This window comes from Carcharodon carcharias, chromosome 9, assembly GCF_017639515.1.
Source record: "Carcharodon carcharias isolate sCarCar2 chromosome 9, sCarCar2.pri, whole genome shotgun sequence".
Lineage (NCBI taxonomy): Eukaryota > Metazoa > Chordata > Chondrichthyes > Lamniformes > Lamnidae > Carcharodon > Carcharodon carcharias.
This window is the reverse complement of record NC_054475.1, coordinates 86,437,927-86,463,347: the sequence shown is the minus strand read 5'-3', so window position 1 is coordinate 86,463,347 and position 25,421 is coordinate 86,437,927. Positions and strand designations below refer to the sequence as shown.

The 25,421-nt window shown below is 43.0% G+C and overlaps 1 protein-coding gene across 1 annotated transcript in view; it reads left to right on the top strand.

The window, feature by feature from the left end:
• Positions 1-25,185, top strand: part of LOC121282119 (sodium- and chloride-dependent neutral and basic amino acid transporter B(0+)-like) — a 125,102-nt gene extending 99,917 nt beyond the window's left edge. Inside the window, exons 10-13 of the mRNA XM_041195605.1 lie at positions 13,880-13,979; positions 14,800-14,909; positions 15,015-15,185; positions 24,152-25,185. Of these exons, the coding sequence (XP_041051539.1) occupies positions 13,880-13,979; positions 14,800-14,909; positions 15,015-15,185; positions 24,152-24,289 (519 nt within the window). The 3' untranslated portion in view covers positions 24,290-25,185. The remainder of the gene's footprint in view (positions 1-13,879; positions 13,980-14,799; positions 14,910-15,014; positions 15,186-24,151) is intronic.
• The last annotated feature ends 236 nt before the right edge of the window (positions 25,186-25,421 follow it).

Below are 25,421 nucleotides of genomic sequence, written 5' to 3'. Positions count from 1 at the left end.
GGAGATGAGTGCGCTCTTTCGTGCGCATGTTTGAAAGAGCGCACTCATGATTTTGGGACTTTCCCCCTGCCCGCACAGGGAGCGCATAGCGCTTGTGTGTGGACGTCACGCTGGGCGGGCCTTAACTGGCCTGCCCACGTAAAATGGTGCTGCGCCTCTGATCGGGGGCACCGATCAGAAGCGTGCCCCTACGTGCCCACCCCTCAGCCTCCCCCCAATGGGGGGAAAATTCAGCCCAAAGAATGATCTACATGTGGAACTAATTTCCTCATTGAGCAGTGGAGGTAAAAGTTTGGAATCGTTGAAGAAACATTCGGATTCCACAATGGCAGGATGTCCACAAGCCCTTAATGGTTGAATAAAGATGGATTGAATGACTTTCATCATCCATAATTATGGTGTGGTCTCTAAATGGGCTGCCGCATTTACCTACATAGCCATGGTAATGGACAATGTAATTTGATTGGATCAGGAATACCAGGTGCACTTTAATGCATTATTGGGAGATTCAGCCGAGGGAAAGTTGGTATGGAGTATGTGTTTGATGGCAATGTAGTTAGGCTATTGGAAGGGAGAGGGTTGTTGGGTACTCCAATGGACTTGTCACTAACACAGTTAGCACAATGTTCACAGGCAGTTAAAACAGGAAGTAGAGTGTTGAGATGTTGTTACGAAAGCTGGACTTACATTGGTCTTCAGAGCCGAGGTCAGTAATGATGGATCTTGGATATTTGTGCAGGTGCAGAGCAGAAGCAGGCTGCACATGTGCAGATCATCAGTTTTTTACATTCTTTCAGCCATGCCTGTAAAACCGAATCGAGTGATCGCAAGCAAAGAACAATCAAGAAGAATAGTCCCAGGTAAGGGGCAGGAAGAGGGGAAAAGGAGAGGTCCCAAAGAGAGAGGGGACAGGGAGAAGTCCCAAAAGAAGGGCCCCAGAGTTTGATGAGGGCAATGCTGCTGTTGTGTGTATAGATTTTCAAAAGGTATTTGACACAGCGCCCCACAACATGCTTGTAAGCAAAATTTTAGCTCATGGAATAAAAGGGAGAGTAGGCATTTGGATAAGAAATTGATTGAGTGACAGGAAACAGGGAGTAGTGATAAAAGGTTGTATTTTAGATCGGAGGAATAGGTTCAGAGTTTGAGTACGCCTGGACTGTGGCCAAGCACAGCAGTTAGTATGTTTTGCATCTCTTCATACTTATACTGTGTCAGGTTATTTTATTCAGATTTGTATGATATGTTTTTGAATTTTCATTTGCTGTTCCTGTTTTCTTGCTCTTCTGTCATATGTTCCGAATCATGCATTGCATCATTGTTTTGTCATCATATATCAATATTTGTCTTGCTTGAGATCATCTGCATGTGACTTATGATTGGACATGAGACATTATTTATGAATGGAGGTGTATGATAGATGATATATTAGTATAGGGATGATGAGTATGAAATGAGACATTGTTAGAAGAGGATGTAGTAGACTATAGATATTGATATAGTGAGTCATTCTTAGTTAATATTAGTAGGAGATTGTGAGTTGAGAGAATGAGTTGCTATGTGAGTGAACAGTTGTGATAGGAGTATTAGATTAGTATTAATGGAGGATAGAGTGAGTTCTTGGTGACAATGAGGAGATTACAGAGAGATGATGAGAGTAGTAAAGAGATAGAATGAATGATGAGGAGTTGAATTGTATGAGATATAGGATATAAAGGTGGGATGTTCATGGAGTTCAGATGATGAGTGAAGAATGACTGAGGATAATTGGAAGGAGGACTATTCCTTGGAGAGAAGGCTGAGAGTTCACGAGGTATGTCTTGAGGGGTATGGACAAGGTAAATAGTGAAAAACTGTTCCCACTCAAGAGACCATCCAGAACTAGAGGGCACAGATTCAAAATAATTGGCAAAAGGAGTAAAAGTGATGTGAGGAAAAATCTTTTCACCCAGAGGGTGTTTGGAGTCTGGAACAAACTTCCTGAGAGGGTGTAGGGGGCAGGTTCAATTGAAGTATCCAAAAGGGAATTGGATTGCTATCTGAAAAGAATGTACAAGTTTATGGAGATAAGGCAGGGGAGTGGGGCTTGGTAGAATGCAGTTTCAGAGAGCCAGTGCAGACTCGATGGATTGATTAGCCATCTTCTGCACTACAAAGATTCTGTGATTCAGAGATGGGACAGGGACAGGAAAAGGTCCCAGTTAGATGATAGGGAGAGGAGCAGGAAAAGGGCTGTGGTGAAAGACTTCAATTGAAGAGGGATCAGGAGAACCCCTCAAGATCCAAGAAGACAGCTGAAGGTTGATGACTCGATGCTGCAGGGCGTTGAGGCAATGTACTCCTTTGGAGCTGTAGTATTCTGCTCAGCACAGCCAAAGGGCTGAAGTTGTGTTTCTAAGTTGGTGTTTGAGTAAAATACTTGTGAATCCAGAGGAATGGAATCTCTGGAGTTGAGATTGAAACCCTGTGAGCTGGGCTGTTGTTGATGCCATCCGAGTTGGAGCTGCTTTTGCAGTGTGTTCCCAAATTAGATCTTCGAAACTGAAGACTCAATCCCCCCTGAGAGACACAGAATCCGGGATTTTCTGCTCCCGTCCGCTGTGGGTGTCATAGCTCGTGGGAGCAGAAAATATTGGGAGATTGCAAAAATCGGTTACACGTCGTCATGAAACCAGTTTGTGATCATCTGCTCCGCCCATCAATGGCGGGCTGTATTCCCACTGCCACTTGTCAAGAAGTTAATTTCAATATATTAGAATCTCATTATAAGCCCTGCTTGCCAGAATCATCCCCCCACACTGGGTCATGAACTCACGTTGGCGTAATTGCAGGCCCCTGTATTTTACAACTGTACATAAGGGATGTGCACCTGATGACCTGCACTTCATTCGGGATCCGGGGTTTATTTGCCTACCTTACTTCAGGCAGCACTCACGGTCATCAGTGCCAGGCTTCACAGACAGCACCACATCACTTTTAGGGGAGCTCATTGGCAAGTCTCTACCTACCAGACCAGCAGTAGGGTTGGGGTGGCTTTTCAATGGCTCTAGGGCTAGGGGGAGAAGTGGTCTCAGGCAAGGGAAGAGGCTGCAGGACGAGGGCTGTACCAGGGAAGAGGGGTATCCCAGAATGTGTGCGCGCATGAAAGAGCACCCATCTCCCTGAGGCTAAGTGCTGCCTCAGGGAGATCACCTGGACTTTGAAAAATATTAAAAATAGAGAAAAAAAAATCTGTTACATGTCCCCCTTATGTAACAGTGTCACATGAGTTAAGACATGTTCATAATTTACAGCATAACTTTATTAAAATTTTTAAAACCCTGTATGAAACTTCATCCCGCCACTGGATGAGGTTTCATGTTTTTTCTATTTGCCGCTGGCGTTCCTGGCCTGCCCGCCAATCTTAAGGTTGGACGGGCAGGTCCTTTAATTGGTTAAATGGTCCTGTCAATGGCCTCAATTGGCCATTGACAGGTCGGCGGGCCCACAGCTGATTTTGCTACGCGCCCGCCTTCCTGGAAATTTAAATGGGACGGGATGACGTCAGGGGTTCTGCCTGACGTCATCCCACATCATTTTATGCATCAGTGAGCAGGCCCCACCCCCTGCTCGCCAACGGCAAAATTCTGCCCACTGGGGCAGTTCTGGGCCGCAAGCATTGACAACTGTGTGGGCAGCTGCAGTTTAGATATGGCACCTGGATTGAGGAAATGTTGAGCTAATGGCGTGGTGGGCGATTCAGAGTCCGCTCACCAGTGGCACGGCGTGTTTCCTGTGGCTGTATAATTAATGAGGCGGGAAGGGGACGATTCAGTGCAAAAAACTAGCCCTTGTGGCTGACAGGAAAACTGTCTTTTCTCATGCCCACCACCGCAATTAGTGTAATTCTGAGAGTTTCAAGGAGATTGGTTGACTCACAGTGTTACTGACATCTGGATGCATTGTTGAGAAATCTATGCCTTGGTCGCATCTGCCATTTATTGTGTAGTGTGGTGTGTTCGACCATAATCTGCTAGTTAATTCACAGGTATGTCATATTAACCCTGAATATTAGAGAGTAAGATATATATTATAAATTGTTTTATCTTCCTGACTTTGAATAATAACATTTATTTTTGTTGTTCAAAACCCATGGATTCTTGTGACTTTATTTACTGCATGAGTGCCTTAAATCTCAAATTTTTCCTGCTTTAAACAAAAAGCTATTGGTCCCTAAGTGAATCTTACCAAAATCCTGGGGGCCTGGTCAAGGATCATAACATAAATTGGGGGCTCTTGTGGGATTTTAAATCCATAGATAAATATGAGTGCTGGTACTTGCTGAGCTTAAGGTTAATAAGATTTGCGCAATGAATTTAACTATATTGATTGAAAAGTAGAATGACATTGTCAATTGCTATGACTTTTCTAGAGAGGGGTTATTTGGCCCTGAGTGAGTTACAGCAATTGACCAAGGCTAGCTTAATTGCATTAGCAGAATAGTTGGAGTTAAAAGCAGGGGCTAAGGAAGCAGACATCATTGAGGTAATAGCACAGCATTTGGGATTAGAAGAAGAGATGGCTGACACAGATAGAACACAGCTTGCTTTAGCTAGAATTCAGTTGTAGGTGAAGCAGCTTGAGTTAGAAAGAGATAGAGAAAAGCAGAAACATGAGCATGAACACCAGATAGAGAAGTTAGCAAAAGAGGAAAAAGAAAAATAAAGCGAAAGAAATGGAAATGTGAAAGCTTGAGTTTCAAAGAAAGAAAGAAATCAAACAGCTTGAATTGGCTAGAGAAAAACTTAGGTTATGGCATGGTAGGAAGTCTAGTAGTTCAGATGAGGAATCAAATCCCTCCCTGAGCTTTGATATCGCAAAGAGTCTTTGCCTATTGCCTAAATTCACTAAAGACAGAGTTGAGAGACATTTTATCTCATTTGAAATGGTGGCTACAAATCTAAAGTGGCCAAAGGACAGATTGGGCAGGATTCTTAGTTTGGCAGGCAGGTACGAACTGCGGGTCCGGGATCAGCTGGGGAACAGCCGGCTATGAACAGCCCCCAACTGCGATTTCAAGCCGGCTGACCAATTAACAGCCAGCATGAAGCAAGCACCGAGAGGCTCAGTGCTGCTGGGGTGGGGGTGGGAGGAGGGCGGGCGATGATGTCAGCGCGGGCATAGGTGAGCGCTGACAGAAAGCTCCCTGAAGGCACAGAGCTGCTCAGGGAGCTGGAGACCAGAAAAGCGTTAAATAAAGTTTTTAAAATCAAGGAAAACAATGTCCAAGCATCACAACCTGAACATATATATGATAAAAATGCTGTCTGTAGATTTATATTTTTCCTTCATTTAATAATGGAAACCCCAGCTCACCCTTGGATGAGGTTTCAAGAGAAATGCAAAGTCTGTCTGGCCGATTCGCTCATCTGCCAACCATAAGGTTGGCCAGACCACAAGAAATTGGATACAATTGCACCTTAAATAGCCTTAATTGAGTTTTGGGCTCAACCGCCAACTGAAATATCACGCGAGCACGGGATGACGTCAGGACCCTCACCTGACGTCATCTCACACAATTTCGTGTCCATTGATTCTTTTTGCAAAGTGATTTGTCTGGAAAGGCTATGGGTGTGTATTCTAGCCTTTTGGAAGGACAACCAATTTTTTTTTATTCATTTGCGGGATGTGGGCTCTGCTGGCTGGGCCAGCATTTATTACCCATCCCTAGCCACCCTTGAGAAGGTGCCATCTTGAACCGCTGCAGCCCATGTGGTGTAGGTACATCAACAGTGTTGTTAGGGAAGGCGGTTCCAGGATTTTGACCCAGCGACAGTGAAAGAATGGTGATATGTTTCCAAGTCAGGATGGTGCGTGACTTGGAGGGGAACTTCCAGGTGGTGGTGTTCCCATCTGTCTGCTGCCCTTGTCTTTCTAGCTGGCAGTGGTCATGCATGTGGAAGGTGCAGTCAAAGGAGCCTTGGTGAATTCCTGCAGTGCATCTTGTAGATGGTACACACTGCTGCTGTTTGTGGATGTGGTGCCAATCAAGCAGGCTACTTTCTCTTGGATTGTGCCAAGCTTCTTGAGTCGTAGTTGTGAGGCAGTTAAAACTGAGGTCTTAATATTTTTGAGCTTTTCCCTGAAGCATATTGGTTGACATTTTGAACATTAAATAAAAGACCGAATGAAATGTTTGTAGAATTTGCTAGTGAGAAAGAAATATCATGGGACCAGTAGTTTTGATCCCTGAAGTTGGAACAAAATTTTAAGAATGTGATGGAGTTAATGATACTTGAAGAACTTTGAAATAGTATTCCAACAGCTATTAGATCACACCTGCAAGACCGTAAGTCTTCTAAGGTATGGGCACCAGTGGTTCCAGTAGATAGATACGATATATCACATAGGCAGTTAGAGGGGGTAGAGCTCCACTTATAAACTCACAGGGAAACTGGAGGAATAAAAAAGAGTCATGTTTTGGGCAGAAGCTGTACCAGTCAAGGGGAATGATAATATAGAGGATAAAAGTGACATGAATAAACCAGTATGCTTTTATTGCCATAAGATAGGGCATCTCAAAGCCCATTATTGGAAGCGGAACAGTAAACCGGTGACAGTAATAGGAACACTTAGGGAGTCTTCAGAAAGGGCAGGAGTGTTAAAACAGTGGCACTGAGGCAAGTGACAGGGGTTTCTACAGAGAAAGCTGCACCAGAAATTGAAAGTTGTGAGAACCCCATTGCTACTCATGTTTATATCTTGGAAATAGATAGAACTGGAAAAGATTATAAGGTGCTTATATTTGAAGGGGAAGCCACTAGAGTTTTGGCCAGGCAAGAGCCTAGCAAAGTTGTTACCCTGAGAGATACGGGTTCAGCTCAGAGCTTATTGTTCGCAAAGGATTTGGACCTTTCTTCAGAAGGTTAACTAAATCGGAATGTATTAATACAGGGTGTTCATGGGAAGGGTGTTCCTTAGCCATTACATAAAGTAAATTTAAATCATGCTCCGATGAAACAGTGTTGTGTGGTTGGAGTTGTTCCACAATTCCCTATTAGAGATGTTGACTTTATATCAGACAATGATCTAGCAAACAGTATAGTTTTTCCACAATCTGGGATGGGGTGTCACAGTTCCAAAGTTGTTTCTGTGAATAAAAACTCCTTGCTCAATTGTGACCTAGCTGAGCAAAGAACTGATCCAAGTAACAATACTGATGTATCCAACTCGATAATGGTCAGTCTGGAAGCAACAGAAGTGCCTGCAGAATTGAAGCTTAAGAATTTTCAACAGAAAGGACTGAAACTATTATATGATCTGGAAGGGTCAATGACCATGGACACCGAATTGTAAGTGCTTGCCAATGCTGAGACATAGAGCAAAATCGTCCTGGATTTGCACTAAGTGCGGTATTGGGTGGGTAAAATGACATTTTACTCGCTGACTGCAATGGCAGCTTCTCACATCATATCATCCCAAACCCGCTATGTTAATAATGCATTCCCGGAAACACGCCGTTTCGATTGTGGTTGGGCTCCGATTCACCCGCCGCACCATCACCTCGTCACTACATCATGCCGGGTGCCACATTTAAAGTACAGCCATGCACACACCTCTCAGTGCTTCCAGCCCAGGACTGCTGCAAATAAGAAATGGCCTCAAAAGTCAAGAAGGCTGAAGTCCCCAGGTTTAGTGATGCATCCCTCGAGCGCCTTTTAGATGCTGTGGAGGCTCGCCATGATGTCATCTACTCCTGCTATGACCATAGGAAGGGCAGCAACATTATCACTCCAGCTTGGTAGGCAATGGCAGTGGTGCTCAGTGCCAATGCTGCTCAGAAGAGGTTGGCCATCCAATGCAGATAGAGGATGAATGATCTCATCTGTGCTGCCAGGGTAAGGCAACCATTTCATCACTCTAAACTCACACACTCAAGCCCAGCACACATTCACTGACATCTCACTCAGTGCCAGCTCATGGGACATCCCCACTCACTCACGCATCCCCTCACATCGCCATCTGGCCTTACTTCCTCTGGAGACTGCCTCCTCAGCCCTCAACATCTTGAGGCCACTTATACAGATCAACTTGTGTCCCCACACACACCCTGGGATTCCCCCCTTCACCAGTGCAGCCCTTTCCCTGCAGCCTCTTACCTAAAGCCACTTTTTCCCCTTCCCAAAACAAGCCCTAGCCTGCAGCCGTACAAAGCCACCCCCGCCTTATGGCTGGTCTGGTAGGTAAAGACCTGCCCATGAGCCCCCCTGAAAGTGATGTTGTGCTGTCTGTGAAGGCTAGCGATGATGACTGTGAGTGCTGACCGAAGCAAGGTAGGCAAACAAACTTCAGAGCTCTCAGCGAAATGCAGCCTGCCAGGTGCATGTCATTTATATGCAGTTGTGAAACACTTCGGCTGACAATTATGCCGTAGGCAGACGATCCAACATTAGAGGGAGGAGTCCGTCGGGCTAGCCTTATAATGATATGCTGAAGTATTACAATGAGGTTCCTAATGTCCAATGGTGGGAAATGCGGCCCGCCATCGACAGGTTGCGCGGACAATCGCAAACTGGTTTCACACCGTCGGGAAATCGATTTTTGGCCTTCTTGTCATATTGTTCATTCATGCCACCAAGCACACCTGGCACCAGTGGGCACAGAAAATTCTGCTCATAGAGTACAGCAGCAAGAATCCAGTCAAGTGGATAGCTCGCTAAAGATCATTTAAATCTCACAGAGGATTGGAATAATATGGCTGTTGAATCGCATGGAAGCCTTGGAATGTTAAAAAGAAAGATTAAAATCTAGACTTTTCCTTTATTCATTCATGGTATGTGGGCATTGTTGGAGAACCCAGCATTGATTGCTCATCTCTGTGGGTGCTGGTGAGCTGCCTTCTTGAACCGCTGCAGTCCATGTGGTGTAGGTACACCCACAGTGCTGATAGGGAGGGAGTTCCAGGATTTTGACCCAGTGGCAGTGAAGGAACGTCGATATATTCCTAAGTCAGGATGGTGTGTGACTTGGAGGGGAACTTCAGGTGGTGGTGTTCCCACGAGTCTGCTGCCCTTGTCCTTCTAGATGGTAATGGTTTTGGAAGGTGCTGCCTAAGGAGCCTTGGTGAGTTCCTGCTGTGCATCCTGTAGGTTGTACTCTGCTTCCACTGTGCATCAGTGGTGAAGGGAGTGGATGTTTAGGGTGGTGGATGGGGGGGCAAATCAAGTGGGTGGCTTTGTCCTGGATAGCGTCAAACATCTTGAGTGTTGATGGAGCTGCACTCATCCACCCGAGAGGAGGGTATTCCATCAGACTTCTGACTTGTGCCTTGTTGATTGTGGACAGGCTTTGGGGAGTCAGGAGGTGAGGTATTCAGCAGCGAATAGTCATCTCTGATCTGCTCTTGTAGCCACAGAATTTATATGGCTGGTCCAGTTCACTTTGGAGTGCTGTTAAGGGGGGAGTTCCAGGATTTTGACCCAGTGACAGTGAAGGAATGGCAATATATTTCCAAGTCAGGATGGTATGTGACTTGGAGGGGAACTTCCAGGCGGTGATAGTCTCATGTGTCTGTTGCCTTTGTCCTTCTAGATGGTAGCGGTTGTGGGTTTGGACTGTGCTGTAAAAGGAGCCTTGGAGAGTTTTTACAGTGCATCTTGTAGATGGTACACATTACTGCCACTGTGCGTCAGTGGTGGAAGGAGTGAATGTTTGTGGATGGGGTGTCAATCAAGTGGGCTGCTTTGTCCTGAATGGTGTCAAACTTCTTGAGTGTTGTTGGAGCTGCACTCATCCAGGCTAGAGGAGAGTATTCCATCACACTCCTGACTTGCGCCTTGTAGATGATGGACAGGCTTTGGGGAGTCAGGAGGTGAGTTACTCTCTGCAAGATCCTGTGGCCTGCTTGTGTAGCCACAATATTTCCATGACTAGTCCAGTTCAGTTTCTGGTCAATGGTAACTCCCAGGATGTTGATGGTGAGGCATTCAGCGATGGTAATGCCATTGAATGTCATGGAGCAATGGTTAGATTCTCTGGAGAATGTCATTGCCTGGCACTTGTGTGGTGAGAATGTTACTTGCCACTTCACTGTCGCTGGGTCAAAATCCTGGAACTCCCTTCTGAATAGCACTTTGGGTTTACCTACACCACATGGACTGCAGCAGTTCAAGGAGGCAGCTCACCCCCACCTTCTCAAGGGCGACTAGGGATGGGCAATAAATGCTGGCCCAGCCAGCGAGGCCCACATCCCATGAATGAATATAAAAAAACTATTTTGTCCAAGGTTGAATCAAGGTTGAAATGAGGTCAGAAGCTGAGTGGCCCTGGCGGAACCCAAACTGGGCAACAGTGAGCAGGTTATTGCTGAGCAAGTGCCGCTTAATAGCACTGTTGATGACCCCTTCCATTACTTTACTGATGATGGAGAGTAGATCGATGAGGTGGTAATTGGCCGGGTTGGATTTGTCCTTCCTTTTGTATACAGGACGTCTGGGCAATTTTCCAGCATCCAATGTGTTCAGCTGTTTTGTGATGTCATGTGGAGTAAATTGAATTGGCTGAATACTGGTATCTGTGATGCTGGGGACCTCTGGAAGAGGCTGAGATGGATCATCCACTCGGCACTTCTGACTGAAGTTTGTTGCAAATGTTTCAGCCTTATCTTTTGCACCGATGTGGACCCTGCTCCTCCAGTGAGTTATTTAATTGTCCACCACCATTCATTACTGGATGTGGCAGGGCTGCAGAGCTTAGATCTGATCGTTTGGTTGTGGAACTGCTTAGGTCTGTCTAGAGCATGCTGCTTATGCTGTTTGGCACACAAATAATCCTGAGTTGTAGCTTCACCAGGTTGCCACCTCATTTTTAGGTATGCCTGGTGCGTCTCCTGGCATGCACTCCTGCACTCTTCATTGAACCAAGTTTGATCCTTGGGCTTGGTGGGAATGGTAGAGTGGGGGATATGCTGGGCCATGAGGTTGCAGGTTGTGACTGTATACCATTCTGCTGCTGCTGATGGCCCATAGCGCCTTATGGATAAACAGTTTTGAGTTGCTAGACCTGTTTAAAACCTATCCCACTTAATACGGTAGTAGTGCCACACAACATGATGGAGGTTATCCTCAATGTGAAGATGGGACTGCGCCTCCAGAAGGATTGTGGAGTGGTCACTCCTACTGATACTGTCATGGAGGTAGGTTGGTGAGACTGAGATCAAGTATGTTTTCCCCACTTGTTAGTTCCCTCAACACCTGCTGCAGACCCAGTCTAGCAGATATGTCCTTTAGGTTTCAGCCAGCTCGGTCAGTAGTGGTGTTACTGAGAACACTATTTATGATGGACATTGAAGTCACCCACCCAGAATACATTCTGTGCCCTTGCGACCCTCAGTGCTTCCTCCAAGTGGTGTTCAACATGGAGGAGCACTGATTCATCAGTTGAAGCGGGACAGTACGTGGTAATCAGCAGGAGGTTTCCTTGCCCATGTTTGACCTGATGCGACGAGATTTCTTTGGGTCCAGGGTCAATGTTGCGGACTCTCAGGGCAATTCCTTCCCCACTCTATACCACTGTGCCACCACCTCTGCTGGGTCTGTCTTGCCAGTGAGATAGGACATACTCAGGGATGGTGATGGTGGCATCTGGGACATTGCCTGTAAGGTATGATTCTGTGAGGATGACCATGTCAGGCTGTAGCTTGACTAGTCTGTGAGACAGCTCTCCCAATTTTGGCAGAAGCCCCCCAATGTTAGTAGGGAGGAATTTGCAGGTGAGTTTGCTGTTGCATTTTCCAGTGCCTAAGTTGATGCCAAGTGGCCCGTCCAGTTTCATTCTCTATAGACTGCACAGTGGTTTGGTACAACTGAGTGGGTCGCTCGGCCATTTCAGAGTGAGGAAGCGGTTGCCGTTACTCAAAATGAATTAAATAAAACCCACTTGGAATGGGATCAGGAGAAACTGTAAGATCTTAAAATGTTCACAGATCAAATCAAGCAGAGATACCAAAACCTTTTGTGTGAACATAACAAGTATCTCAATAACATCCTTGAAACAGTTAAAAGAGGTTTCAGTTAGAGGAGAAATTGATTGTTGGTGCACTTTTTGGCCTTATTGTCTCAAAATGAGATTTCACCATGTTTGAGTACAGATGTGGTTACACCTGCAGCTGACAAAAAGGATGGCAATTGGGCTGTGGTATTCAATGAAACATTCTTTGCTGAGTTAAAGAATTGATATAAGATAAAAAGCACAAGCCCTGAGTTGTGATTATTCTTTTATGTTTAAATCCTGCTAATCCTACTTATCACATGTACTGGCTTTTGTTTTGGTTCAGACTTAGTACCTTTATAATACAAGATGTGTAATTGTGTAACCAAATGAAAAGATTATCTATAAAGGATATAATGAGCTGTTTATTAGAAGTTTATGTTGTTAAGTACTGGTAAGGAAATTGTAAAGCCATTATAAAGAAACCTTCACTGTAGTGAATCTTTCTTTCTTCCTAGAGAACAGGTGTTATTAAAACTGAACGTTAGAGTGGAGGTCAAGCACTTCAACTCCTGATGGACACACTAGCATTTGCACATGCATAGACTGGGAGTGGGCTGCACATACACAAATTGGCATTTATACGTTCTTTGGGCCCGTCAAAACCTGGATCAGGTGACCAAGAGCGCAGTGCCAAAGAGAAGAAGAGTCCCAGGCAGGGGATAGAGCATGTGGACAGGGAGATGTCCCAAAAGGAGGGGGAATAGGGAGCGGTCCCAAAAGAAGACACCCAGAGAGGGGACAGGAGCACAGAAAGGTCCCAGTTCAATTAAAAAGAAAGGAGCAGACAAACAGGTTCCAAACAGGAAAAGGGCTGTGGGATGCAGACTTTGTGTGAAGAGAGCTCAGGAGAAGCTCTGAAGATCCAAGAAGGCAGCCGAAGATTGATAAGTCCATACTGAAGGCCACTGGGGCAAAGTTACATCTTTGGAGCAGTAGTATTCTGCTCAGCGTGGCTAAAGAGCTGAAGTTGTGCTTGTGAGTTGGAGTTTGAGTGATTACTCAGGATTCCAGGGGAACAGAATCTTGGGAGATGAGATTAAAACCCTGCGAGGTGGGCCATTGTTGATGCTGTCCAAGTTGGAGTGACTTTCAGAGAGAATCCCCAAGTTAAACCTTTGAAGGCTTAGACTGGAATTACTCGTGAGAGAGACAGTTTCAGTGATAATGGTTGACTCAGTGTTAATGACATCTGTGTGAGTTGCTGGGTCATCCCTGGACTCTGTCTTGGTCACATCTGTCATTTATTGTGTGGTGTAATATGTTCGACGAAAGTTTGCTTGTTAATTCACATGTACTTCATACTTACTCTAAATGTTAGTGTATAAGGTAGATCTGATAAATTATTTTATCTTTCTGACTTTGTATATTAAAGTTTATTTTTGTTTTTTTTTCAGTTGACATAATTGAGAATCTTGTGGTTTTATTTACACAGCAACTGTCTTAAATCTCAAACTTTGTCTACTTTAAATAAAACATTATTGGTCCTAATCGAATCTTACCAAAAACTTGAGGGTCTGGTGAAGGATCATAACAATGTACAGGACTAGTCATAATGTCTAAATCTATAGATGTATTTGGCCTTAGTGAGATGACATCTGGAGTACTGAAGGCAATTTTGGTCGTCTTATTTCAAAATGGTCATTCCATTAGTGAATGGTCTGGAGAAGAGTTACACAGTTGATTCCAGATCTTAAAAGAATAAGGAAAAATCAAGCAGACAGGTTAGAATTGGGTGTTTTGTAAATGAGTACCAGTGTAATTTTCTCAAATCCCTTTAATCCCTTATTTTGAATGTTAGAGTGTTATGATTTTCCCATGTAACATTTTCTAATTTTCCATTTAATTTAAGGCTGGGATTTACTGGTTAAATGTAGTGGATCATTTCTGTGCTGGATGGGTTCTCATTATAATAGCTCTGTTGGAGCTCATTGGTCTAAGCTGGATCTATGGTAAGTAAAACAGGAAAAAAGCTGAAACAAAATAAAGGAATTATATTTAAAGATATTTTGGTGGACCTTCAGGTTTCTTTCAATAATCAAGTTCATTGAATTGGGTGATGTGGTGTAGATAGTTCTTCAAATCCGAGAATGATGAGAATTCAAACCCTCCCCTTAATTATTAAAGACATTTCCCCATTTGGTTCCAAAAGCCAAAATGAGACAGACAGTGCCTTCAGCATCCTTCACTCATGACTCCCTTGTTCTTGCTGGGTTACAGCTGTTTATTGTTGAGGTAAATTTTGCTGCAGCCATTTTCCTGCTAATTGCTGATGGGGATGTTGTTCAAACATCTTCATCCTGAGTTGTGTAACTGTTAACCATCTCGACTCAGTCAATTACCAGTTTCCACCAACTCTCAAGGCAGATGGAACAACAGGACAGGTCCAGCCTCAGTATGTTCATGATGTTTCTTTCTGACTTCCTGGGATCCATCTGCTATTCTTCAAGTCCTGACAAGAGACTCACTTGGATTGTCCCATCCTCCCCATTCTGATAACAGGGGCCTATTCAACTTGGCAGAGAGCTGAACCATAAGCCTTCCCTTAGAGTGAGTTCTTTGGGATTTGTACAAACATTTTACTTTCACAGGTTATCAGGTTGGTGATGGGGAACAATTCACTCATCCTGTGTGAAATCCTGAGTGATCCCTTCACTGATTTAACCTGTTCATTAGTGACACCCAGTAAGAGATGAACTTATACAGTAAACAAGCTGCCCTGAAGACTGGACAAACCAAGTGATTGTGTCTCTGCTTTCTTGTTGTTAACAGGGGTAAACAGATTCATCAGGGACATTGAGATGATGATTGGGGAAAGGAATTGGCTCTTCTGGCTGTGGTGGAGACTGTGTTGGATTTTTATCTCTCCATGTTTGCTGGCAGTAAGGAGATGTTACATCTTTCAGTGACTTTAACTGAAAATAATCAAACTGCAGACAATCTCTTGTTCAGCATTTGACCTGGCTTTATGCATTTATTTCATTCAGGCAGTCTTAATGTGGTCATTAGCAACATTCACCCCACCAACATATGGACCTGTTGAGTACCCTGTCTGGGCAACAGCACTTGGCTGGTGTATGATAATCTTCTGTATTATGTGGATCCCCATTATTGCCATTGTGAGAGTTGTCAAAGCTGAGGGCTCCACCTTGTGCCAGGTAAGGAAATACCTTGATATCTTTTAAAGAGTAAGAAACAGTGGAGACAAAATTGGGTTCTGGAGCAGCAGTAGTTTAAGCACAAGGAATGTCACTTTAAAACCAGAATGTCCTTATTGTTCTACTTCTGCCCACTTTCAGTTTGACCTGCAATGAATGTCATCTTGGTAAAGGCAGTAATGCAGGCGTGATGCATATGTATTGGAAGTCGAGCGTGGGGAGATTCCGGTGAGGATTAATTTAGAATGTTAAACAGAATGAACCATTCATGCTGTTTGGTGATATGGACAAGGCTCAGAAACATAATGTAGGGTCAGAGTAGGGAACATGGTAACAGGAAGAAATTATAGGTTCTTTATCTGAATGCTCATAGCATTCATAACAAGATAGATGAATTGATGTCGTAAATAGAAATAAATAGTTAGATAGATAACTGATTGTTTTATTGAAATATCTTCATGGCGGTAGGTGCTGAATTGTGATGATGATATGAATACAACTAGCAACCATAATTCATAACTAGTTACAATCATTAAAACAAAGATAAATTAAAATAAAAATAAAATATAAAATAATAATAGGATTGCGCAATTATGAACATTTCAGTATACAAATAATTGCAAAACATTGCAAAATGCATATCTCCTTAATTTACAGAATAAAAGTGAAAGGTCACTGCACTCTGCATTTGTAATGAAGTCCAGGGGTCATATATTATCAGCTTGAATTTGTTAAATTCTCATTAATCTATATACTATTTATGAATTTACTAAGTAGGGGATTGGGCTATATCATAATCAATCCATCCTATATCTTATTTGTGGTGTCTTTTCTCCTTAATTCTATTGCACATTCACTTTGTGTGGTTGTGGCAAGAGTTAGTGGCAATGGGTGCGGGATTTCAAGCAAAGTCCAGGCAAAGCATTTACTGCTTGTCAGCAAGGAACACATATTCAGTTGCTTGATTGTGCCAGCGTAGCTTTGGTTCACATTAGGTAGGATCAATTTCAGTACTCATTTCCAAACACTTTTGAGCTTGTTCACATTCCCTTTGCTAAGTCCAGCATTCAAAACCAGTCTTGTATATTCATCAATGGGTCTTACGTAACTATTAAACACAGTGAATAAGTTAGTTTGAGATATATTGTGATGCTTGAGAAGATGTAGATGTGAAGTCTTCCATTCACTCTCTTAAGCATTTTATGCACTTGTTAATCCCATTTTGGATCACATGGAATGCACGTTAACAATAGTTTAATAGCTGCTTGTTGCACAATCTCAGCATCATCTAAATTGATGAGACAGAGATCAGAAGGGTTGTGCATGAAACACTGATCTGGTAGTCATTACAGATATGACAATGCAAGGTGATCCAGGCTAAAACCTACTTGAAATTTCAGAGAAACAGATGGAAAGCACTAGGAAGTGGGGTAGCTCTGTTAATAAAGGATGAGCTCAGTACAGTAGTTAGAAATAAACTTGACTCACAAGATCAAGATGCAGAATTAGTTTGTCTGGAGGTGAAAAATAGCTAGGGAAATCAGTCACTAGTGGGAGTAAACTATAGGCCCCCTAATAGTAGACATACTGCTGGACAGATTATAAATCAAGAAACATTGGAGGCTTGCAAGAAAGGTATTGCAATAATTGTGGACAACTTTAACCTTCATATAGATTAAACAAAACAAATTGGTAAAGGTAGCTTTGAGGATAAGTTTATAGAGTGCACTTGGGACAGTTTCTCAGAACTAATTGTGGAACCAACTAGTGTACAGGCTATTTTCGATCTGGTAATGGCTTGCATCCTGGGGTTTTAAAATCCAAGTCATTAATATAGATTGTAAATAGTTGAGGATCCAGCACATGTGGCACTCCACCAGTTACAGTTTGCTAAACTGAAAATGATCCATTTATCCTGGCTCTCTGTTTTCTGTTAGCCAGCTCTTTATTCATGCAAATATATTAGCCCCATGAGCTCTTATCTTGTACAGTAACCTTCTATGCGGTACCTTTTTGAATGTCTTTTGAATGTCTGCAGAGATAGTGGATGCATTGATTGTAATCTTCCAAAATTCCCTTGAAAGGTTCCAGCAGATTGGATAACCACAGTTATAACCTGTTCAAGAAAGTAGGAAACAGGAAACAGGAAACTATAGGCCAGTTAACTTAACATCTATCATTGGGAAATGTTGGATTCCAATATTATAGAAGTTGCAGCAGGACCTTTTAAAAAATCATAATGTAACCAAAGAGAGTCAATATGGTTTTATGAAAGGGAAAATTCATACAACAAATTTGCTAGAATTTTCCAAGGATGCAACAAGCAAGGTGTAAAAGGGAAATCAGTCAATACATTGTATTTGAATTTCCAAAAGACATTCAAAAAGGTACCACATAGAAGGTTACTGTACAAGATAAGAGCTCATGGGGCTAATATATTGGCATGAATAAAGAGCTGGCTAACAGAAAACAGAGAGCCAGGATAGATGGATCATTTTCAGTTTAGCAAACTGTGACTGGTGGAGTGCCATGTGTGCTGGATCCTCAACTATTTACAATCTATATTAATGACTTGGATGAAAGGGCTGATTGTAGTGTAGCCAAATTTGCTAATGATACAAAGATAGGTGGAAAGGCATGTTGTGAGGAGAACACAAAGGGTGGAATCTAATTAAGCCCTGTGGGGCAGGCACGGAAAATCATGTGGGAGGTTGTCTGTCCGTCTCCCAGCAGGAAAACTTATCTGCATTTAGTTGCCGGAGGAAGGGCCGACACAGGCAACTCACCTGCTAGTGATGGAATGATAATTAGGTTCATTAGTGAGCCTCTAAAATGTAATTATTTTTGAGCTCACCATGATTTAATTGTGGCTCAGCGATTTAACATTTAATCGTGTAGGTCTTCCTTGCCTCCAGAAAGCCACCCAGTGAAAGCTGGTAGTTTTTAAGTGGCTTGCCTGACCTTCTGTGATAGTGGCGGGTGTCCAAGGGCAGACCTTGTATTGAGGGAACAATATGGTGTGTCTAAGTGTCCTTGTGTGTTTGTGGTAAGGTGCACTCCCAGCATCTACACATGATTTAGGGGCAGACTGCTGATCTGCATGCACTGTGGCCTTTGAGAACTGTGGTGGGTGTCCTCTGGCATAGCCAGGCCAAGGCAACTAAGGGCACCAGTGCAGGAGCCTCCTCTTTGGCTACAGTAATTGGAGGAACTCACAGAGGGATATGCTTGCTTTGGAAACAGTTCAGAAAAGGCTCACTTGACCTGGAGTGAAGGGCTTGTCTTATGAGGAAAGATTGAGCAGGCTGGGTCTATAATCATTGGAGTTTAGAAGAATGAGAGGTGATCCGATTGAAATAAAGGTCATGCCTTTTGAAGGCATGTCCCATTCAAACTTCAAACATGGAGTCAGATCATATATAATTTTTCAGAACTTTCTTTCATTTAAAAATGGATCCTGACAAAACTGTTTAAGGTGGCTGCCAAGGTCAGGTGACTTTTGCAATTTCAGCCTGAAACTTTTCAGCAAGTTCCTTCTAGAATAATCAAGGGTGGGGGTCTCACCTTTGAATGGACACATCCAGATTAATACTACCGAGGAATTTACACTTGCTATTGTTTGGGGATATACCCAAATTACAAGTCCAGCCTCCATGGCCTGAATTTTTGTGCAGGCGGAGAGGCTCTCCACCTTAGTGAAAATGACAGACGATCATGAGTCTGGAAGTTCTTACCCTGAACCCGGCCCACATCATTTTTGCATGGGGAGTGGAATGGCGGTGTGTTCTAAATTGCATACCCGTGGTTCATGGAGGCAATTGCACATGTTAAAGCATAGCTGCCTCAGTTAGATCTGATTTTGGCTACTGTGATGTCTAAAACATGACTTGTGCACTTTAGACTTGGTAGGAGAAGGTCTAACACTTCCAGAGTTCGCTGAAGCGGTAGGTGCCCTAGGACACCTTTGAGAGACGTCAGGTGCCTTTTGGGAGAGGTAGGTGCCCTTTTGGATTGTGAAAAGTGGACATGAATATGCATAAAATGAGCTTAGATTCAATCAAACTGCCAAAATCAATGGAACTATCAAGAAAGCTATCAAGATAGCTGTCGGGAGAGTTGTCTAGCTGTCAAGGGATTTAAATCTCCTTTCCTTTAAATATTTGAAAAAAAAACTATCTGCAGTGTTAAAAAAAATTGTTACGCAGTATGTTGACATAAGCCTTAGGGCTAACATTATAGGATTAGTGCTACATGATTGATTTTACAACCTATCATTATCACAGTGGTGTACTTGTCAGTTCAGTTTGTTTGATATTTCCAAGTGGTTTTAAATTCTTTGAAGGGTGACTATAAATACAAATAATTGTTTTTAAAAGGGAATAAAGCAAGTTAAATGTAGTGAATGAGTTTTTATCAATGACAGTGTTTTATTTGAAATTGTGAATTGATCAATAGACTCTTAAGAATTATATTTAATCTCAGCACTGTTCCTTTGGTCTGCCCATAGTGGATACTGGGTGAGTTGGCATGGTATGTGCAAGGGCAAAGCATGGTGGATGGGATCATGAGTTATCATGAATTAGCACTAATTTGTCATAGTGGCGATAAAGAACCGTGGGAGGGTGGGGGTGGGGGAGGAGGGTGGGGGGGGGGGCAGGTGTTGCAATCGAGGGTATGAGGGACAAGGGTGGAGGAACATGGGGGAATTAGGTTGGCAGGGTATGAGGGACCATCAATTGTGGGAGCAGTAATAGTTTGGCAAGCAATTTATGAGGGGCCATGGGGGAGTGGGTGAGGGAGATCAGGTGGTGTGGGTAGGCATGGATGGGATACAGGGAGTGTGTGAGGGTGTGAGTGGTGAGGGCTGCTTTTGTTTTAATTTTTTTTCATAACTTTGGCAAAGTGCCAAAGCACCAGATCACCTTTACCCCCAGCAGCCTGTGAATTCTTTCCAGGTCAACCTCCATGATTCCCATTTTCACTTTCCACTCATTCCAGCAACCCCAGGTCAAAAATCCAAACTTTCAGAGCACTTTTCTCTAGGTCCGGTTTGCGGAGCCAGGAATTGTCCCAACTCTGCGCTCCTGACCCAGGATTGAAAACTAAGGCCCGTGTCTCTGGGTTGAAACCTGAACAGAGAGAGCTGGGCAAAATCCAGTTCATCCTGAGCAAGTGTGAAGAACATATCCATTATCTTGATTGCAAAGTAATAGCTTTCAGTGAAGCTATCCATGGTGGAAAATACCAGTTTTGGTCATGTGCCTGAAAACAGCTAGAAATAATGACCCTTTATTAGAAGACCCAGAAAGGCCTGGCCAGTCCGCAGCAAACACCAAAACTGACAGGAGCTTCAGGCTGTGTCCTTTTTACCTGGAGACTGTAGATCTTAAAAGAGTCACCCAGCCTGATTCCAAAACTCCAAGTGCATCTGTAAAGAAATTGGATCTCCTGGTATGAAAATCACAAGAGCCTAACTTAGTGACCTGCTGAACATTCATCTTTTCAAAGGAATCCTGCAATAATCCTGACTTCTGACTTCAACTATTTGAAATCATCTGAACTACAGTTCAACAGTAGAAAAAGACTCTGTTCTTTATTGGGCCTGTAGCAACAGTTCTTCTACCATGAGCCCAACACATGAACTATTCTTTTGGACAATCTTGTAAAAGTGTACTATTTTCTTTAACTTGTTATGACTGGTCCCCGATTGAGGTCCCCCAATTTGATATGATCCCGGACAAGATACCCCAAATTGCCAATTTCCCGAATGGGACCCCAATTTTGTTATGCTCCCTGGTGGTGAGGAATGAGCTAGTTTCCCTCCTTTATTCAATCCTCTTGTCTGGTCGCAACAAATTAATTTACAGGGGATCCCTTCCCCCATGGATACCTTTTCCCAGTCCAAATTTATTTAGGTTTTAGAAGGAGCCAATGTAATCAGGCTTTCTTGAGTCAAAGAAAGAGCAAGTTTATTAGTTCCTAGCAACCTGAGAACAAATAATAAAAACGCAACACACAAACACACAGATCAGAAATGAGAATTGAGCCCAGAAATAAAGGTAAAAAAAGATACAAATCTGTCCTTTGGTTGATTAAGTTTCATTTATGTCACATTCTGAGATAAAACTCAACAGATGATGGTTTTGGATGTTTTGCTGAGATGTGGCAATCAGTCTCCATTGTTTCCAAAACTGCAGGAGATTAAAGTTCAGTTATTTGCATTTCATCTCTTCCTTTCACCTTTTCAGGTGCAATATTCCAAGTTTTCTCTGGACTAGTCATTCAAGTGCAGTCCACATAGGAATTTTCCAGAAAGGGCTTACTTTACATTCTCAGCCAGCTTTTGCTTGTATGTATTTTTTTAAAAAAACACATCTTCCTTAAAAGTGGAATATGCCTGTAAGTAATTTGGTGCTGAAACCCACTGTCATGACAAACTGTACCTTTCTGTACCAACTGTACCTCATGAGAGTGATTGACATCGTGTTTAGACTTTTGTGTTGAATGCATGCATAAATAATCATCTTTATTTAAATTTACAAAAGTTTTCTGCTGCTTCTTTTAATTTACCACATGCTAAAGAGGCTTAGAAACACACATCTATCTTTAAATTGGGGGTTTCAGTTTCACATGGTCCATCTCCGACATTTCCCTTCCTTGACCTCTCTGTCTCAAGTTCTGGTGATTGACAGCCCACCAATATCCATTACAAGCCCACCGACTCCCACAGCTACCTCGACTACAGCTCCTCACACCCTGCTTCCTGTAAGGACTCCATCCCATTCTCTCAGTTCCTTTGCCTCTGTTGCATCTGTTCTGGTGATGCCACTTTCCAAAACAGTTCTTCTGACATGTCTTCATTCTTCCTTAACCGAGGTTTCCCACCCATGGTGATTGACAGGGCCCTTGTCTGACCCATCTCCCGCGCCTCTGCCCTCACACTTTCCTCTCCCTCCCAGAATCATGATAGAGTCTCCCTTGTCCTCACTTTTCACCCCACCAGCCTCCGCATTCAAAGGATCATCCTCCACCATTTCTGCCAACACCAGCATGATGCCACCACCAAATACCTTCCCTTCACCCCCTGTTGGCATTCTGTAGGGACTATTTCCTCCGCGACACCCTGATTCACTCCTCCATCACCCCCAACACCTCATCACCCCCCACGGCACCTTCCCATGCAATCACAGAAGGTGCAATACATGCCCTTTACCTTCTCCATCCTCACTGTCCAAGGGCCCAAACACTCCTTTCAATTCCCTCAATTTAGTCTACTGCATTCACTGCTCCCAATGCGGTCTCTTCTACATTGGAGAGACCAAACGCAGACTGGGTGACGACTTTGCAGAACACCTTTGGTTTGTCCGCAAGCATAACCCAGACCTTCCTGTCACTTGCCATTTCAACACACCATCCTGCTCCCATGCCCACATGTCTGTCCTTGGCCTGCTGTAATGTTCCAGTGAAGCTCAACGTAAACTGGAGGAACAGCATCTCATCTTCTGATTAAGCACTTTACAGCTTTCCGGACTTAACATTGAGTTCAACAACTTCAGACCATGAACCCTGTCCTCCATCCCCACCCCTTTTCAATGCCTCTTTATTCTATATTCATTTTTAATTTTTATTAATTTTATTTATTTGTTCCCACTTATTTTCATTGTTATTTTAAAAATTTATTTCCATTTTCATCCACTGTTTTATCCCCAGCTTTTAGCCTATTTCCGATCTTTTTCCCACCACTGTCCCCTCCCACCACTAGGACCGTCTGTCACTTTCCAGAGTGCTTACCCTGGTCCAGCCATTATCACATTCTGCTTTCTTAATATCACCATTAGCATCTCATTTAGCCAAAACCACCACCATTACAACTCTTTGACCTTTTCTTTATAACATCTTTTGCAAGCTCTCCTTTGGCTCCACCTATCACTGGCCTTCTATCCAGCTTCACTAGTTCCACCCCCCTTAATCAGTATATATTTCACGACATTTCTACCTCCCTTTAGTTCTGAAGAAGAAACATACGAAGTCAAAACGTTAACTCTGTCTCTCTCTCCACTGATGCTGTCAGACTTGCTGAGTTTTTCCATCATTTTTTGTTTTTGTTTCAGATTTCCAGCATCTGCAGTATTTTGCCTTTATTTTAATAGCCAATCAAATTAGCTGGCAGCCCTCTAATTTGGGACCTCCACCCAAGTGAGGGGCAGAAATCCCATCTCCAGCCAATGAGTCGGGAAACTCTGTGATTTGAAAAATTCAGCCCAATATCTTTGTATAACTCTAGACAGTGCGTTACTGGGGCTGGTCCCTATCTTTCACCTGACTTATTCCTGTGCTTATCCAAAACTCTGCTGCCCATGGTTTCAATCACACCAAGTCTTGTTCAACCATCATCTCTGTCCTCACTGACAAACCTGGGTTCCTAATTGAACAATATCTCATTTTTAAAATCTTCATTCTTGTATCAAATCCTTCTATGGATCCACCCCTCCCCATCTCTGTAACCTCCTGCAACTGTGTAAGCCATCAAGATATCTGTACTTCAGTTTAAGCAGTCCTAATTGTAATTGCTCCTCAATTGGTGGCTGTGCTTTCAGCTGGCCTGGGCTTTCCTTTATGTATTTATTTATTCCTTCCTGGGATTCCTTCTTAAACCCCTTTACCTCACTATCTCTCTCACATTTAAGATGTAATGAGCAGCAGTAAAGTATTTCCACTAATGGTTATTTAGATGTAATACACATTTTTCAGTGTTTCTCATTGCCAGTATACTGCCTGAGAAATTAGGGGTGAGCATAATCTCTGTGACATACAGGTGAAATACTTTTCAGTATAATATGAATTGTTATGTGTTGGAACAATCTGCAGGATAACCTGAATAGGATTAGGGTTTTTTTCCAGTTGGAAGTTAATGGTGAGTAAAAATGCATCAGAAATCATTAAACATTTTGTCTTTATTTTCACAGAAAATTTCTGCCGCTTGCACATCAGCTCCTGATTGGGGTCCGTACTTGGAACAACACAGAGGGAAAAGATATGGAAAGAGGCCTGATTCTACACAAGCCTCCAACCGAGTGAAACTTCTAGCCATTCCTGAGATGTGAAGATTTAAGACAAAATTTTTGTTCAATTTCTAAACAGTGGCCCTGAAAACCCACTGCTGTTCTGGTATACTCTCACTATAACTTCTATGAGAGTTTTCCAGAACAGTCAACTCCACTGGAGGCGTGCCTGCCCACTCCCATTCCTGCAACCACCCCACCCCCGCCCCCCGGCCCCCCACCAAAAGGGGGGAAATTTTTCCTAAGAATCCCTCATTCTAATTTAGAAGAATTTTTTCATAATCGGTCGAAATCTGTGCTATAATCTGTAATGCTGCACTGTGCATGATAGGTTCAGTGTGCTTTAATTAAATTAGAACAAGCTCAAACAAGCCTCAAGAGCATCAGTGTTGAACTATGAAACTTAAATTATCTTATTAATATTTTCCATCTAACAGTGTACCATATAGTGGTAACTGCCAGTATAAACATGGCACCTGCATGTTGGTGAAGAGCTACCCAAATTCAGTTCTCAGGTCTATGGGTTAAACATAAAACTGTATTTAATTAAAAACACAGGGATATCAGTCACAGATAATTGGAACTATTTAATGTTTAGGAATTTCAATGAATTTCTTCCTCGATAAACAGGAAAATAAGGAAAACATGATCAAAAGTTTTCACTGTTAAAGTAAAGCTGCAGTGTTAGAAAACATGGAGCTAATAGAACAACCCCTGTTGTGATCTTATCTTGTAACAGGCGTATGATGCAAATCATTAAACAGGACATTCCCCCAACTAACCTTTCCGAGAGGAAGCTACTGGTACATCTGTGCAGATTATAACTCTTTCGGTGTCAACTAATTAAACTAAATTAACGAAATGAGGGACAAAATAAACACAGCCACTAAATTAGGGAACTGCAAAACCAAAGACAAAATTTAAAGGAAACTTACAAACATCATTTCTGGTGCTGCTGATGGCCCTCAGTACCTTACCTCATGGATGCCCAGTCTTGAGTTGTTAGATCTGTTCGAAATCTATCCCATTTAGCACAGTGGTAGTGCCACACAACATGACGGAAGGTATACTTAATGTGAAGATGGGACTTTGTCCCCACAAAGACTATGCGGTGGTCACTCCTATCGATACTGTCATGAACAGATGCATCTGTGGCAGGCAGGTCGGTGACGAT